A 17505-nucleotide genomic window follows, 5' to 3' on the forward strand; every position below is an offset into this window, starting at 1 on the left:
TTTTTATTTAATGATATAGGAATGGTAATAGAAATGGTATTAAGAATGTAGGATACAAAGTCTCATAACCGTACACTGAATAAAGAGATTGTTTTAAATGTCCCAGCTACTTGGTAACTTCTGAAAGTTAGTCCTACTAACATGTATTTGATTACTTGTTCACTAGTTTTAGCAGCTTGCCATTCTCACCAAACTGAGGCATTGGTATTTTCTTTCTTTTTATTGTGGGGACTTGTCCACTTAAAAAGTTTCTAAGAAGATCTAATAGTTTAATTATTCTTAGTTTTTTCTCTCTTCCCTATAGATGTTGGCAATTCTACTTTTATCTTATATGTCCCATATTCCTTATCTATGCTGTTTGGTGCTGCATCTGGAAGGAGATTTCCACTCTAATTTTTCAGCTCACTGATATGTTCTTCATCTATTCAACCTGCTATTTATCCTATTCATTGTGTTGTGTTTTTTTCCTATTTCAACTATTCTATTTTTTGTACTTAATAATTCCACTTGGATTTTTAGTGGCTTCTTGTTTTTGTTTTGTGTTACAATTATTTTCCCTTATTTCCTTACATTTAGGAATAGGGTGCTCTATTCTGACCATTCAGTTTCCAGTGGTAGAAGTTTTTTAGTTAGTTGTCTTCTTGTACAGTGATTATACTTCTTAGGTCTCTGGTGATTTGGGCCTTTAAGCTCTGGGTCCTTGGATACTGTGTATTTGGGAAGGGTCAAAGGTTAGCCCTAGTCTGTGTCTGTCTCGGTGCATTTAAGGAAAGTGACCTGAGAATCTCAGGCAACACAGAACACTGGTTTGCCCATCACTCTGGTTTGCTGTCACTCACTGGACAAGTGCTTTGATCAGGAGCTCTATCTTCCAACTCAGCAGGGAGGATCATCATCCTCCAACCCTGGAGATTTGGAGGGAGAGGGATAGCTGATGAAGTGGCTGCAAGCTACTGGTCTTTCCTGTCTTTATCAGTCTCTTGTCTCACTCCAGCAGGGCCCTGACCTGCCAGTTCAGATGGTGACAGGGGCAGGCAATGATTTCCCAAGGAATGTAAGGGATGGGCAAGTGTGGTCCTTAGCAGTTTCCTTCCCACCTTTCTTCTTACTGCCTTCTACTCCATACCCCTTCCTCTCCTACTCCTTCGCCATACTCCAAGGTTTTAACAGCCTCATTCTCCCCAAGACTTCTCACTTTTTGGTATTGTTTTTAACCACAATCCACATCTGTCTGTCTGTCTTGTGTCTCCATCTCTCCCCGCCCCTCTTCCCCACACCCCTCTCCCTCTTTCCCTCTCTCTCAATTTTATAGTTTCTCCAGGGCTGCTTTTGGAAAAGCCAGCAGCTTATGCTAGTTCACCATCTTGACAGGAACTAAGACTAATTAAAAGAAAAATTCTTCCAACTCTTTGTCTTAATGATTTATGCTAATGATCCTCAGGTTTGCCATTCTAACACATATAAATAATAGCTTGCTGACTTATTTTGCTTCAATGTATTTTAGAAATTTGGGCTCATTTATCAATTTAACTTGATAAAATTCACATTTAGGCAGTAAGACTTATAATGTTTAAATTTAAATATCGATCTCAAATTTTTTGGAAGGAAAATTAAGTCATGGAAATATAAAGTAAAATGCAAGCATTGCAATAAGCAGAAATTAAACATTTCGTATTATGGCTGATTAGGTAAGATTGTTCTTAATTTAATACATAGAGATTGAAAAACTTGGATTGGAAAACTTTATGATTATTTGAAATGATACCAGTTCATTTACCTTGTAAGATTCCCAAATTCTGCTGTTGCCTAGTGTACATTGGAGGAGGCATCATTTGTTTAAAAAAAAAAACAAAAGGATGAAGTAGACACAGCAAGAAAGGAATTATTTCCATTTTGCAATCCACAGAGACAGAAAGTAGAGTAGAGTTTACCAAGACATTGGCAGGGCCAGGGCGGGGGTGGCATGTATATTTGGTTTGAATATGGAGTATTTGTAAATAAAATTAACTTTTTTTAAAAAAATTATTTCCATTTGCAGATATGAAAACAGGCTTCAGGAAGATAAATGATATGCCTAAAGTTCACATGTGGCAGGATGGGCCTGAATCCAGTTTCTCTGACTCTGAATCCTATGCCTATCTGAAAATCTGCCATGCCTGAACCTCTGCCCTTCCCAGCTACTACACCACCAGGTTGGGAATGGTATCCTTTCCAGCTGTTTGTTTCCTCCCATAGGATTTAACCTTGTCTTCTTTTCATGCCTACTTAAACTGAGCCAGACTTTTGTGGACAGTCCTACTGCTGTACCTGTTACCCTGTCTGAGAAGATTAGCCTCTTCAGCTAGGCTTTCGGAGAGATGCACATGTAGCAGTGAAAGAAGGTGTTCTAGTTTGCTAATGCTGCCGGGATGCAAAACACCAGAAATGGATTGGCTTTTATAAAGGGGGTTTATTTGGCTACACAGTTACAGTCTTAAGGCCATAAAGTGTCCAAGGTAACACATCAGTAATCGGGTACCTTCACTGGAGGATGGCCGATGGCATCTGGAAAACCTCTGTTAGCTGGGAAGGCACATGGCTGGCATCTGCTCCAAAGTTCTGGTTTCAAAATGGCTTTCTCCCAGGACATTCCTCTCTAGCAAGCTTGCTCCTCTTCAAAACATCACTCACAGCTGCACTGAGTTCCTTCTCTTTGAGTCAGCTCATTTATATGGCTCCACTGATCAAGTCCCTCCCTGAATGGGTGGGGCCATGCCTCCATGGGAATATCTCATCAGATTCATCACCCACAGCTGGGTGGGGCACATTCCAAAGAAACACTCAAAGAATTACAATCTAATCAACACTGATTACATCTGTCTACACAAGATTACATCAAACATAATGGCATTTGGGGGACACAGTATATTCAAACTGGCACAGAAGGGATTATCTCCCTGGCATCCCTGATCCGCCAAGTCACCTGTGCCTCAGCAGGATGGCATATTTTTTAGGTAGGCATTTACAGTTTCAGCAGAATGGGATCCAACCACAGGGAGAGGAGATTAGGGGCAACTGGAGATGGAGAATGGACTCAAAGGACCAATCTGATCTAAGTTTTAGTAGAATTGTACTGGGCAAGGTGCCAAAGCAACTATGGTCAAGACAGAGAAGACATACTGGAAATAGAGTATAAAACAGGCATAATCGTAAGGAGTGAAACAAATAGAGAATGCAGGCCTTAGGGGCAAAGCAGAACCAAAGGAAATCTGACTCGGTAAGCAGTGAATTAGATGGTCTTTTGTCTCCTCCAACAAGAGATCCAGACAAGACTAGGCCTAAAAAATGGAGTAAGAAATAAAAAAAAGGTAATTAACAACGGAAATTTTTAAGTATGGGATGTAAGAGCCAGATCAGAAGCAAACTTAATGACTTTGCATGAGTGTCCTATGTTAGCTGAAAACATTGTTACTGCCATAAGAAAGGGAGAGTGTGATGATTAAGTTCCTGTGTCAACTTGGCCAGGTTATGGTGTCCAGTTGGTTGGCCAAGGAAGCTCTGCACTGATTGTTGCTCTGAGGACATTTTGTGGACTTAATTCATCAGTAAGTTGATTGTATCTATGACTGATTATGTGTAAAATCAACTGAGGAGATTGCCTTCAACACTGAGAGAAGTCTCATTCAATCAGTTAAAGGCTTTAAATGGACAAGTGATGATTTCGGCAGTAAGGGGGGAATTTCCATCTCCACTTCAGCCAGCCAGCTTCTCCTGGGGAGTTCATGGAAAACCTTCATCCAAGTTCCCAGTCTGTGGCCTGCCCTACAGAATTTGGACTTGCCCATCGCCACAGTCAGGTAAGCCAATTCCTATTTAAAAAACTCTCATAATATTTACATTATATATATACATATTGATAGATATTTTATATATATATATATATATATATATATATATATATATACTATTAGTTCTGTTTTCCTAGAGAACCCTGACTAATACAGAGAGATTCTAGAATTAGAAATCAATAGTCCTAAATTATTGTCAGTAACATGAGATTTTGCATAGATTGCTTAATTGTATTATGCTTCATTCACCACATTGAAAAAAGATAGAATATCTTTTTTCATTGAAAAAACACCATAGAATTGAGTTTTCTTTCTTATGATAGTCTTGTGAATAAGTGGTATATAATTTGAAGTTATAATATTCAAAACTCAAATGACGTGGTCCTAAGCTTTCCTAAGCATAGAGTTTCAATAATGTTATGATTTGACTATTATCTTCCAAATAGACATGGATATTCAAATGAGTTAGTTATAATGTCAGAAGGCTTCATTACAGCCCTATGAACACAGATTTAAATCTTCCTGGAAAGCAGTGCACTATCATAAATGGTTCAGCTCTATTTTAAAGTGACATTGACACAAGTCCACTCAAATTAATAGTCCAATTGAAACTAGGTATTTCAAAAAGTTAATACATAATCCATAGACTCCACATGACCCCTCCACTGAAAAGTACATATCAACAGTTGTGCAAGCATTGAAAAAATGGTAAGCTTTTCTTTTTCTTTTTTGTTTACTTTTTCCTGGTGACATCCATGGACCCAAATATCATATTGTTTCATCCACTCAACAAATATGAATTGAGCAGTTTACAAGGCTCTTAAAAAATTCAATTGGCAATCTTATTCATGCTCATTATTTCAATTCCAAAATCCAGATTCCCAGCCCTCCAAAACTCTGTATTTGAACCTCCCTATGAAATTACTCATCTAGAGGTTCCAAAGGCAAGATCTTAAACTTAATCATGTCCCAAACTATACTTCAACTTCCCTGTAAACATACTGTCCTTCCTGAATTTCTTATCTCAGCAAATAGCATCTCATTCATCTAGTTCTCCAAGCCAGAACCCCAAAAGCCATCCTAGGCTTCTCTCAGTTATAGCAACAGATTGGTGAGGAGACAGTATAACCACCTCATTTGAATATTCATGTATATTTAGAAAATAATAGTCAAATGCGAATATGTATAAAGTATAACAGGCACGTTCAGAAAGATGTTATCCAACAGGTACCATTTAAACATGCCTAGGTAAGAAATTATGAGGACACAAATAAGCAATCAGGCATTGGGGTTGGAAAGGATAAAACGGAATTCATAGATATTTTAGAGGTGATTACTATAGAGGCATGAGGGAGAGGGAGCATGCTGGGATGGCTTTCCTTTATTTTGGACCGCACCAGACAGTTTTAATAAAATACAAGATTTTCTTTTGATAATACTTTTTCTGAGTATCTTCAGCAAGTAAAAGTATGTGCTAGAACAGTTGTTCTTTGGTTAACAACATGGCAGCTGATTGCTTGGAGGCAACTTGCTTACACACACACATGCTTACATACATACACATATTTATTTTTTAAACTTGCTTTCAAAGACAGAATATTTGACTTTAAGGAATGTGTTCAGTCATTAGATACTCTTTCATCACATGCTGCATTAAGTGTTTTCCATTTAGAAGACAGATCTAAAACACTAGCCTTCTCATCCTTCAGTTGGCAGTTTAAGTATAAAATCCTGCCAGTGTTGCAACCATTAAAATAAAACAGTCTCGGAAATTAAGCACTAATTTCCCCTCAAATGACTATTTCTGTTTGTTTGGTTTTTTTTCCTTATTACCATTGTAATGAAGTGGCCAGTATTATGGTAGGAAGTGATTTCAAAGGCAGCAATTTCGTATTATGAATCATGTATTTATCTCCCTCCCTAATGTGAGTTGGCTCTAGCTATATAAATGCATGTACAAACTCCATCTCAGCTGAGACTAAAATAGTTTTGGGATAGCAAATCATAGTTTCAAGCTCAGAGAAAATGCATGTTTTCAAGCATTTCACTAAAGCAAAGATGAAGAGGAAAACCATTATAATTTCACTGTGTGACAATTTTTGATCATTCTAATCTGTTGCTCATAGAAGCTGATTTCAATACCTTAAAATACTGCTGTATTAGTAACATCTTCTGACAATGATAAGTTATATCAAATTAGATATGAAGTAAGGCATTTAGAAAACTGTAAATCACCATAACAAATATTAATTATTGTTAAAATATTAGTCTCATCATACTCTTCCGTGACATTTGTCACGCCGTTCACTCTGCTTCTAACACGTGTTTGTTTCCCATAAGAGTGAGGCTTGGTCAAAACATCTTGCTTTCAGAAGTTAAAAGGAATTTCTCTGAACTTTGATCATTTCTCATTTGCATTTCTGATCCTTCTATGTCCCCTTAAAATTATTTTCCATCTAATAGCTATAAGGTGGTCAATCAAAAGTCATTGCTTCTTGCCTGTGGCTTGTGACAGCATAATGCTCAAAGTCTAGCACCAGCCTTTAGCTGTTTTATTTAACTGGTATTATAGTTTAACCCACAACAAATGGGAATAAGTATAAGCTCTTTAGTATCAGTACTGTCAAATTTAAATAGGAAATGGGTTGTTCAGGAGTCTATGAGCAGTGCTTACATCTGCAGTTTGAATTCTCACAACTGTTTTTTTTCCTTATGGAAAAATACAGAAAATTATAATACTGACAGTTTCAATCACCATAGATTATATATCAGATCATTTTATCATTGTCATATGTAGGAAACAGATAACTTCTTACCCAGCTGTGCCGGTTTGGATGTATTATGTCCCCCAGAAAAAGCCATATTTTTTGATGCAATCTTTTGGGGCAGACAGAATAGTGGGGATTAAGTTGGAATGTTTGGATTAGGTTGTTTGCATGGAGATGTGCCCCACCCAGCTGTGGGAGGTGACTCTGGTGGGATACTCCCATGGAGGTGTGGCCCCACCCATTTGGGGTGGGCCTTGATCAGTGGAGCCATATAAAACATGCTGACTCAAAGCGACTGAACAGAGTGCAGCTGTGAGTGACGTTTTGAAGAGGAGCAAGCTTGCTAGAGAGGAACGTCCTGGGAGAAAGCCATTTTGAAACCAGAACTTTGGAGCAGACGCCAGCCACGTGCCTTCCCAGCTAACAGAGGTTTTCCGGACGCCATTTGCCATCCTCCAGTGAAGGTACCTGATTACTGATGTGTTACCTTGGACACTTTATGGCCTTAAGACTGTAACTGTATAGCCAAATAAACCCCCTTTTTATAAAAGCCAGTCCATCTCTGGTGTTTTGCATTCTGCAGCATTAGCAAACTAAGACACCAGCTGTGTCAGCAAAACTGCTGGCTGCATTTGGGAAACTGACAAGAGAAATAAGTTTCTCTCATGGGCATTTTTTGGGTCTGTTAGACCCTCTTTTATTCCCCAAGGGTCTTTCTTCTTCCTATAGCTATTGTGAACCAATATATAGTTATTATAGGTTAATGGGAGTAGGCATTGCAAACTGGTCATTAGAAAAAATTCTGCTAACGAAACAATAATTCCATCTGTGAACATTTCCTGACCATGCAAAATAACTCAAATTTCATGGAGATATTATTTCTTCATTTTAAGAAAACAGTAAGAGGTCTGACTAAAAAAAGACACATGAAAGCTTTGGCTCAAAATATAACATTGGCTGAACAAGTCTATAATGACAAGGATACTAAAAGCAACAACCTAATAATCCAGCACTGAGAGTGAGTAGATGGAACTCTGTAAGTGAATAATTGATGTTGCGTTACCACAAAGGGTGCTCAGCTGCAGGTGATTCAATGCACCTGAAACGTGTATTTTAATTAGGCTGCAGGGGAAAGTTTGGATTTTGCCCTTTGGGAGTGGGAAGCCATGTGAGAACTTTCAGCCAGAAGTACCTGGATCAGCGTGGATCAACAATGAGAGGGAGCAAAATGGAACTTAAGGGAGAAAGTGAGCATATGCATTAGAATAATGCACATTAGACTTGCTAAGGGCTGTCGGCAAAGGGAACAGAGGAGAGGAGGACTTTGAGAGGCATAAAGGGGGAAGAACTGTAAGACTGGGTGAATACGTGGATATGAGGAGTGAGGGAAGGGCCATAAGAAAGAATTCCATTTGCCACATAGAGAATATAGTAGGAAGGGTCGGGAGGTGCAGAGGACAAGGTATTGGGAAGGTCGGGGATTCAATTTGGAGCATGTTGTGGTTTAGTTTTCTGTGACTCATCCAGGCAGCACCGTCCAATAAGAAGAAATAGGATCTATGGTTCTAGAACTCAGAATGATCTGTACCAGAGATAATTTTGGAAGTCATCAGCCAACAGATGGTAGCTATAAATTGAATCAATATAGTCACCCTAGAGGTCATGTATACTGAGAAGAGAGGACTGAGACAAGAAGAGAAAGTTGATTCCTCAAAGGGATCTAAAAAGAACAGGGAAGAAAAAGAGAAGCAAGAGACTTGTCATGGAAAGCAAAAGAAATGTACTCTGGTGAAGAATGTTACCAAGTATTTTCCGTCTTCATTTCTAGAGTATTTTTAAAAGTCATAGAAAAAAAATCATATGCCATATATCTTCTACCTTTGAAATATTAAAAATGTAGCAGAGTTAAATCAATCTAATAATAATGGAATGCCAAGTAGAATTAATTGGAAAATTGCTGTATTCAACTTATCAGCACTGGAGTCTAGGAGAAGAAATACTGCTGGCATCCTGTAGTGTGATTTACCACACCATCATGACTTATATATTTGTGAACTTCTAAGAGAAAAAGTAAAGCGAAATAATGTGCCTTGAAGTGGGAAGACCTGAGTTTAAATATCATTCCTGCCACTTACAAGCTATGGGGAAATCATTTAACCTCTCTGAGCTCCAGTCTTCACAAGACAGATGGTGAATTCTGGAAATTAAATGTGTTGAATATAATTTTATAGTAATTTAATTAGTATTCCTCACCTTTTTTGTGTGTTCATTACATACTTCCAAATACTAGAACTTTTTATGGCATTCTGGAGATGAGCTAATATTTTCTTTTCACGTAATGTCTGTTTAGAGGTACCAAGCTACCCCACTGATCACAAAAGTTCCTCTTGCTTCTGTGAAAAGTCTGGTACAATAGTAAGCAGAGGGAAACTGGCTGAGAACCACTTCACCATGCCCATTTTAAGTGTAAAAATTGTATGCAATTTAACATTTTAATTAGTGGCTAAGCATATAAAAAATCTTCAAGATTTCTCCAAACAAATATTACCTGTAGATTTGTTAAATTTTTATTTCATCCCCCAAGATATCTGATGTATAATGGAAACAAAACAAAGATCTTCCTGTCCCCCATCTGTTCTTGTCAATTTATCTCTCACTTCAGCTGGACAGTGACTTCTCAATTATTTCCTAAGTCTCTGTAATAAATAATGGTAGATGCCTAAAGTCCATCACGACGGCAAGTAGAGTGGTACATAACACCTTGTCCTCTCAGAATTGCCTCATAGCAGGGAAGGCTGGCAGCCCATTCCTTAGTCATTTTGAGGGGGAAAAATAAAGATGGTTTGGTTCTCAGAAATAATGAAACTGAAAGCAAAATATATGTCCCTTGACACACTATAAACTGGGATTTTGCTTATTTTTCTTTTGTTTTTCTTTTTAGACAGGTTTATTGAAATAATTTACATTCATAAAACTCTTTTGCATATACAGTTCTATGGATTTTGACAAGTGCATACAGTGGTGCAATATATAGTCCCATCACCCCCCAAAATTTCCTATTGTCCTTTGTAATCAACTTTTCTTCCACAGCTCTTGGCAACTGATATGTGTTCTATCTCTATAATTTTGCCTCTTCCAGAATATCATTTAAATTGAATCAACCAGTATGTAGCCTTTTGAGTCTGGCTTCTTTCACAGTATGATACATTTGAACTTCATCCATATTGGTATGCATCAGTAATTTGTTCTTTTTTACTGCTGAGAAGTATTTCAGGGTATGGCCTTATCACAGATCAGTGATCGTTTTACCTGTTAGTGAACATTTGGGTTGTTTACGGTTTTGGGTGATTATGAATAAATCTGTTAAAAACATTTATGTACAGATTTTTATGTGAACATGAGTTTCATTTCTCTTGAGTAAATACCTAGGAGTGGAATTATGTTTCCCTTTATTTGAAGTTTTTCAAGATGGTATTCCTATCAGCAATGAATGAATGTTCCAATTGTTCTGCATCTTCACCAGCACTTGGTACTGTCAGATTTTTAAAATTTAGCCATTCTCGAGAACCTAAGATGGCGGCTAGGTGAGACAGGGCAAAAAAACACCTCCATGAAAAATACTAGATAAAAACCAGAAAGTGACCCAGAACACCACTTCCAGAGTAGCACCAGCCACACAACGTCTGCTAAATCCACAAGGAATGTGCATTTGGTAAAACCAGGAGCCTGCATTCTGAAACGAGTGAGTAAGCCAGCTAAAAGTCTGGCGGCTGCACTGTGGTGTGGGGAAATGGTGGGCTGGTGTTTGGAGACGGACTAGTTCTTTAAAAAAAAAAAGCCTGGGAGTGGCTGCAGATACGACGGGAAGAGCCGCACAGTGAAGCACGGCAGGAGTGGGCTGGGCTAACACCTCGGTGTCTGGCGTGAAGGATACCTCTTCCCACACCCGCTGCTGATTGTCTCGAGACCAAAGGAGCAGAGGGGAGCCAAAAGGAGAAAAAAAAAACACAGTCCTTGCAGCCATCTCCCCAGTGGGTGGGGGACGCTCCTGCCCGGGGCCAGACCCACAGCCCAGAGCTGCGCCAAGAAACCCAGTGTGACGGGGAATCTTTCCCACAGCACTACACACTCGCCACAATATTGGCCATGGACAGTGGCCTTTAATGCACCCACAGCTGATTGTCCCGGAGCTGGAAGGGTGGAGCTGTGCAAAAAGGGGGAAGTTAACACATCCCATTCAACCATCTTTGAAATGGGCTGGGAGCGCCCCTGCATGACCTAGCGACCCAGGGCTTCCCTGGTGGGCCAGCACGCACTAATGACGTGGCATGGCCCTCCCTCAGCAGAGGTCCTGGAAGAGCACAGCTAGGAAGGGGGAACCACTCAGAAATCCCAGGGACCCTACACGAATACCAAGGATTTGTGGGTCAATGGCAGACATAATCAGTGGGAAGACTGAAATGAAGGCTTAGGCTCCTGCAACAGCCTTAAATCTCCGGGAACACCTGGGAGGTGTGATCACTGAAGCTGCCCTGCCTGTCTAACCACCCAGACACACGCCCCACATTCAGGGCAGACAGCACCAGCAACACACCCAAACTTGGTGCACAGTGGATGCCACAAGAATCAGACCCCCACACACCACAAAGACAAAGTGGGGGAGAACTGACTTGAGGGGAATAGGTAACTCACGTACGCCATCTGCTGGTTAATTAGAGAAAGTGTATGCCACCAAGCTGCAGTTCTGTCAAATTAGGGATCAAGTAAAGCAAATGCCAAGAGGCCAAAAACAACAGAAAATCTTAAAGCATATGATAAAACCAGATGCTATGGAGAACCCAAACCAAAACACCCAAATCAAAAGATCAGAAGACACACAGTACTTGGCACAATTAATCAAAGAATTACAGACAGGCAACAAGAGCATGGCTCAGGATATAAAGGACATGAAGAAGAGCATGGCACAGGATATAAAGGACATAAAGAAGACCCTAGAAGAGCATAAAGAAGAAATTGCAAGTGTAAATAAAAAAATAGAAGATCTTATGGAAATAAAAGAAACTGTTGGCCAATTAAAAAGACTCTGGATACTCATAATACAAGATTAGAGGAAGTTGAACAACAACTCAGCCTCCTCGAGGACCACAGAACAGAAAATGAAAGAACAAAAGGAAGAATGGGGAAAAAAATCGAAAAAATCGAAATGAATCTCAGGGATATGATAGATAAAATAAAACGTCCAAATTTAAGACTCATTGGTGTCCCAGAAGGGAAAGAGAAGGGTAAAGGTCTAGAAAGAATATTCAAAGAAATTGTTGGGGAAAAATTCCCAAACCTTCTACATAATATAAATACACAAAGCATAAATGCCCAGTATTTATGCATAAATAAATGTGCATAAATAAATAAATATGCAATATAAAAAAATTTATGCATAAATGCATAAACTCCAAATAGAATAAATCCAAATAAACCCACTCCAAGACATTCTGATCAGACTGTCAAATTCTGAAGACAAGGAGCAAATTCTGAAAGCAGCAAGAGAAAAGCAATTCACCACATGCAAAGGAAACAACATAAGACTAAGTAGTGACTACTCAGCGGCCACCATGGAGGTGAGAAGGCAATGGCATGACATATTTAAAATTCTGAGAGAGAAAAATTTCCAACCAAGAATACTTTATCCAGCAAAACTCTCCTTCAAATTTGAGGGAGAGCTTAAATTTTTCACAGAGAAACAAATGCTGAGAGATTTTGCTAATAAAGGACCTGCCCTACTTCAGATACTAAAGGGAGCCCTACCAACAGAGAAAAAAGCTGAGGGACTTCACCACCAGTAGATCAGTCCTATAAGAAATGCTAAAGGGAGTTGAGCAGGCTGAAAGGAGGGGACACTAAACAATTGACTGAAACTACATGAAGAAATAAAGGGTTCCACTAAAGATCACATGGTAAATATAAATACTAATACTACTGTATTTTTGATTTGTAACTCCACTATTTACTTCCTACAGGATCTAAAATACATAAACTGTAATGATAAATCAGTGGTTTTGGACTCAATGTAAAATATGTAATTTTTGACAAGAACTACATAAAAGTGGGGGGATGAGGGAGTATAGGAACGTAGTTTATGTGTCCTATTGAAGTTAAGTTGGTATCAAAGAAAAACAAGATTGTTATAGATTTAAGATGTTAAATTTAAGCCCCACATTAAACACAAAAAAAGTATCAGAGAATATGACCATAGATATGAAAAATAGAGTAGGGGTTCCAAGAAGTGGGAGAAGGGGCAATGGGGAGTTAAGAAATGAGTGTAGGGTTTCTGTTTGGGGTGAAGGGAAACTTCTAGAAATGGATGGTGGGAAGGTGATAGCATTGCAGCATTCTAAATGTGATTAATCCCACTAATAGAATGCTAGGGAGGGGGTGGAATGGGAAGATTTAGGCTGTATATATGTTTCCACAATTGAAAAAAAAAAAAAAAAGCCATTCTAATTTGTGTGTAAAGGAATCTAATAATGGTTTTAATATGCATTTCCCAAGTGATTAATTATAATGTTGCTTATTTGCCCTCTGTACTTCTTTAGTACAGTGTCTATTCAAATCTTTTGCCCTTTTTTTAGTGGGTGGTTTTTTTAATATCAAGTTTTAGGATTTCTTTATATATTCTGAATGCAGGTTCTTTATCAGATACATGTTTTGCAAGTATCTTCTCCCAGTGTATACCTTCTCTTTTCATTTTCTTAGCAATATCTTCAAAAAGTAGAAGTTTTTAATTTTGATTAAATCCAATTGATCTTTTTTTTTTCCTCTTGGTCATTTTCAAGAAATCTTGTTCTAACTCTGATCACAAGATTTTCCTCAGTGTTTCCTTGCAGAGTTTTTATAGTGTTAGGTTTTACATTTAGGTCTATTATTCCTTTTGAATTAATCATTGATGTGAGGGAGGAGTCAAAGTTCATTCTTTGCATTGGATGTTTAATTGCTCCAGCACCATTTTTTGGAAATGCATTCCTTTCTCCACTAAACAAATTTTGTACGTTTGTTTAAAAATCAGTTGACTATATACGCATAGGTATATTTCTGGACTCTATTCTGTACCAGAGAGTTATGTGTCTATTTTTGACCAAAATTGCAGTGTCTTGATTGCTCTAGTTTTATAGTAAGTCTTAAATTCAGGAAGTGTGAGTCTAACAGCTTTGTTCTGCTTTTTAAAGAACTGTTTAGGCTATTCTAGTGCCTTTGCTTTTTCATATATATTTTAGAATCAGCTTGTTAATTTCTAAAAACAAAAATGCTACTAGGATTTTGATTAGATTTGAGCTCAAGCTATAGATCAATTTAGGGAGAATCGACATCTTGATATTAAAGTTTTCAATCCATGAATATTGTATATGTCTCCATTTATTTAGGTCTTCTTTGATTTCTTTCATCAGTATTTTTTAGTTTTCAACATATAAATCTTTCACATAATGGTGTATTTATACCTAAGTATTTAGTGTTTTTTGATGCTATTGTAATTAGTACTTTTTAAATTTCAATTTCCAACTGTTCATTGTTGGTAAATAAAACTACAGTTGCTTTATATATTGTCTAGAGTTTTAGTTTCAATTACAAGTTTCTCCCTGTACATTATATGTATTCTAGAATAGTAGTCCTCAAACAAGGCTGATCCTCAAATCACCTAATGAACTGTAAATATGCAAATATACAGATTTCCAGATGTCATTCTTGACAGATTCTTATTACATAGTTCTGGGATGGGCCTATGAAATTTGTATGTTAAACAGCTCTCTGGACAAGACAGTCTCTTCAAAAAATGGTGCTGGGAGAACTGGATATCCATATGCAAAAGAACGAAGGAGGACTCCTTTCTCACACCTTACACAAAAATTAACTCAAAATGGATCAAAGACCTACATATAAGAGCCCAGGACCATAAAACTTCTAGAAGAAAATATAGGGAAGCATCTTCAAGATCTTGTGGTAGGCAATGGTTTCTTAGACTTACACCCAAAGCACAAGCAACTAAAGAAGAAAGAGATAAATGGGACCGCCCAAAATTAAATACTTTTGTGGATCAAAGGACTTTGTCAAGAAAGTGAAAAGGCAGCTTACCCAATGGGAAAAAAACATTTGGAAACCAAATATCTGATAAGGGTTTAATATCCAGAATATATTTTTTTTAAATCCTACAAATCAACAATAACAAGACAAACAACCCAAATAAAAAATAGGCAAAGACTTGAATAGGAACTTTTCCAAAGAGAAAACAGAAATGACTAAATAGCACATGAAAAGATGCTCAACATCACTAACAAATTAGGGAAATGCAAATCAAACCCACAATGAAATAGCATTTCATACCTGCTAGAATGGCCACTGTTGAAAAAAAAAAAAAAGAAATCTACAAGTGTTGGAGAAGATGTGGAGAAATAGAAACACTTATTCACTGCTGGTGGGAATGTAGAATGGTACAGCTGCTGTGGAAGATAGCTTAGCAGTTCCTCAGCAAGCTAAGTATAGAATTGCCATATGATTCATCAATCCCGCAGCTAGGTATATATCCAGAAGAATTGAAAGCACGGACACAAACAGACATTTGCACACTGATGTTCATAGCAGCATTATTCACAATTGCCAAAAGATGGAAATATCAACCAATGAATGGATAAACAATCAATGAATATTATTCAGCTGTAAGAAAACATGAAGTCCTGATGCATGTGACAACACGGATGAACCTTAAGGACATTGTGTTAAGTGAAATAAGCCACACACAAAGGAACAAATATTATATAGTCTCACTAATATGAATATAATGAGCAAACTCATGGAGTTAAAATCTAGAGTATAGGTTACCAGGGATAGAATGAGGGTAGAGAATGAGGAGCTGATGCTTAATTTATGCAGAATTTTTAATAAGGTCGATTGTTATTTGGAAATGGGTGGAGCTGATGGTAGCACATTATCATGAGTGTAATTAATAGTGTTGTATTACAGGTGTGATTGTGGTTAAAAGAGAAAGTTTAGGGTTGTGTATAACACTAGAACGAAAGCTAAAAGATATAACATGGAACTGTATTACACAGTGAACCCTGTTGTGGATAATGACTGTGGTGAATAGTACAAATATAAGAAAGTTCTTTCCTGAACTAGAACAAATGTATATCACTTCAAGGTTTTAATATTAGGGTGGTATGTGGGGAAAATGGAGCTAAGTGTCAATAATAGGGGCATATGAGAATGTTCTCAAATTGATTGCAGTAATGAAAATACAACTCTGTGATTATACTGAGAACCATTGATGGATTGTGTGGTGAATAAACCATTTAAAAACAAAAAGAGCCCCACAGATAATTCTGGACTGGTTGAGGTTTAGGAATCACTTTTAAGCCTTTGTGGCTGTAAATTATTTAATAGATAGTAGATAAGGCAGCTATGACTAGTAACATAATTCATCTCCTATACTGACACTACTAACCAGCACTCAGCTGTTTTTCAGTTGGATTTCTTGTGATGAAATGTCACAAACTGTCTGTCCTGAAACCTAATACCTCCCTCTAAATCAACAGTACCTATTTGTTACAAATTGTGTCAAATTACTAACTGGGATTAGAGGTTCATTAAAATTCAGTTTGGAAGATGGTGGATTAGGAGAGACAGAGCAAAATTCTCCTCCATAAAAACACTAGATAAAGGTCAGAAACTGCTACAGAACATCAGTTCCAGGGTTCCACCAGCAGGACAGGGACATCTACACCACATACTGAGTGTGTGGCTGGAAAAGCCAAGACACAGCATTTAAGACCAGTGAGTGTTCAGCCCAGAATGCTGCCAGGGAATGGGCAGCTAGAGTTGGCTGACAATCACATAGGAGAGTAACCTTCCACATCCCATGCACCCTCCTCAGCACTTGCCTTGGGTAATAGTGCTTCGGAGACCCATAGCCAAGAGCCCCCGTGCTGGGGATTGGTGTTTGGAGCAGGCAGACAAGTGAGGGGGGGAAGCATTCCATGCCTTGTGCAGCCATCTTGGCAGTTAGCTGGGGACATAACTCTTCACAGCCCTGTGTCTGAGAGCTCCCTTGAGGGATTTCGGGATTTGGTGGACCTGTGATAGCATCCACTCTTGCTCCATGGAAGCCCATGGAGTGCACAGCCTAGAGGTAAGGGTGCCAGACGGAAGTGCCAGGAGCCCTCCCCCAATCCCATGGTCTCATGGGTGCATGGCAGAACAGGGACTGTGGGGCATTTGAGCTGGAAGGTAAGACCTGCAGCTCTGCAGCCCCAGAGTACTCCACCTCCAGCCCAGGGAACGGCCGGGACCACTGTGCCTTGGAACAGACTCCCTTCCAAACATCGGCAAGACTGAAGGAAGCAATACATGTTTTCACAATAATTGTGGGAGACTTCAATACACCACTCTCTCCTATAGATAGAACAACCAGACAGAGAGCCAATCAGGAAATAGAGAACACAAGCAATGTGATAAGTGAATTAGACTTAACAAACATATATAGAGCATTACATCCCAAATTGTCAAGAAATACATTCTTCTCTAGTGCTCATAAAACTTTCTCCAGGATAGATCATATGCTGAGGCATAAAACAAGCCTCAATAAATTTTAAAAGGTTGAAATTATTCAAAGTACATCCTCTGACCACAATAGAATACAATTAGAAGTCAATAACCAAAGATCTAGAACATTCACAAATATCTGGAGATTAAACAACACACTCCTAAACAAGCAGTGGGTCAAAGAAGAAATTGAAAGAAAAATTGCTAAATATCTAGAAATGAATGAAAACAAGAAGACAACATATCAAAACTTATGGGATGACGTGAAGGTGGTGTTGAGGGGGGAATTTATAGCTCTAAATCCACACATTAAATAGGAAGAAAGA

General features: G+C 38.3%; 1 protein-coding gene across 1 annotated transcript in view; it reads left to right on the top strand.

The window, feature by feature from the left end:
* Nucleotides 1–2468, top strand: part of SLC35B3 (solute carrier family 35 member B3) — a 28131-nt gene extending 25663 nt beyond the window's left edge. The window contains exon 9 of the mRNA XM_037842789.1: nt 2039–2468. Coding sequence (XP_037698717.1) covers nt 2039–2160 — 122 coding nt within the window. The 3' untranslated portion in view covers nt 2161–2468. The remainder of the gene's footprint in view (nt 1–2038) is intronic.
* The last annotated feature ends 15037 nt before the right edge of the window (nt 2469–17505 follow it).

This window comes from Choloepus didactylus, chromosome 7 (assembly GCF_015220235.1).
Source record: "Choloepus didactylus isolate mChoDid1 chromosome 7, mChoDid1.pri, whole genome shotgun sequence".
NCBI lineage: Eukaryota > Metazoa > Chordata > Mammalia > Pilosa > Megalonychidae > Choloepus > Choloepus didactylus.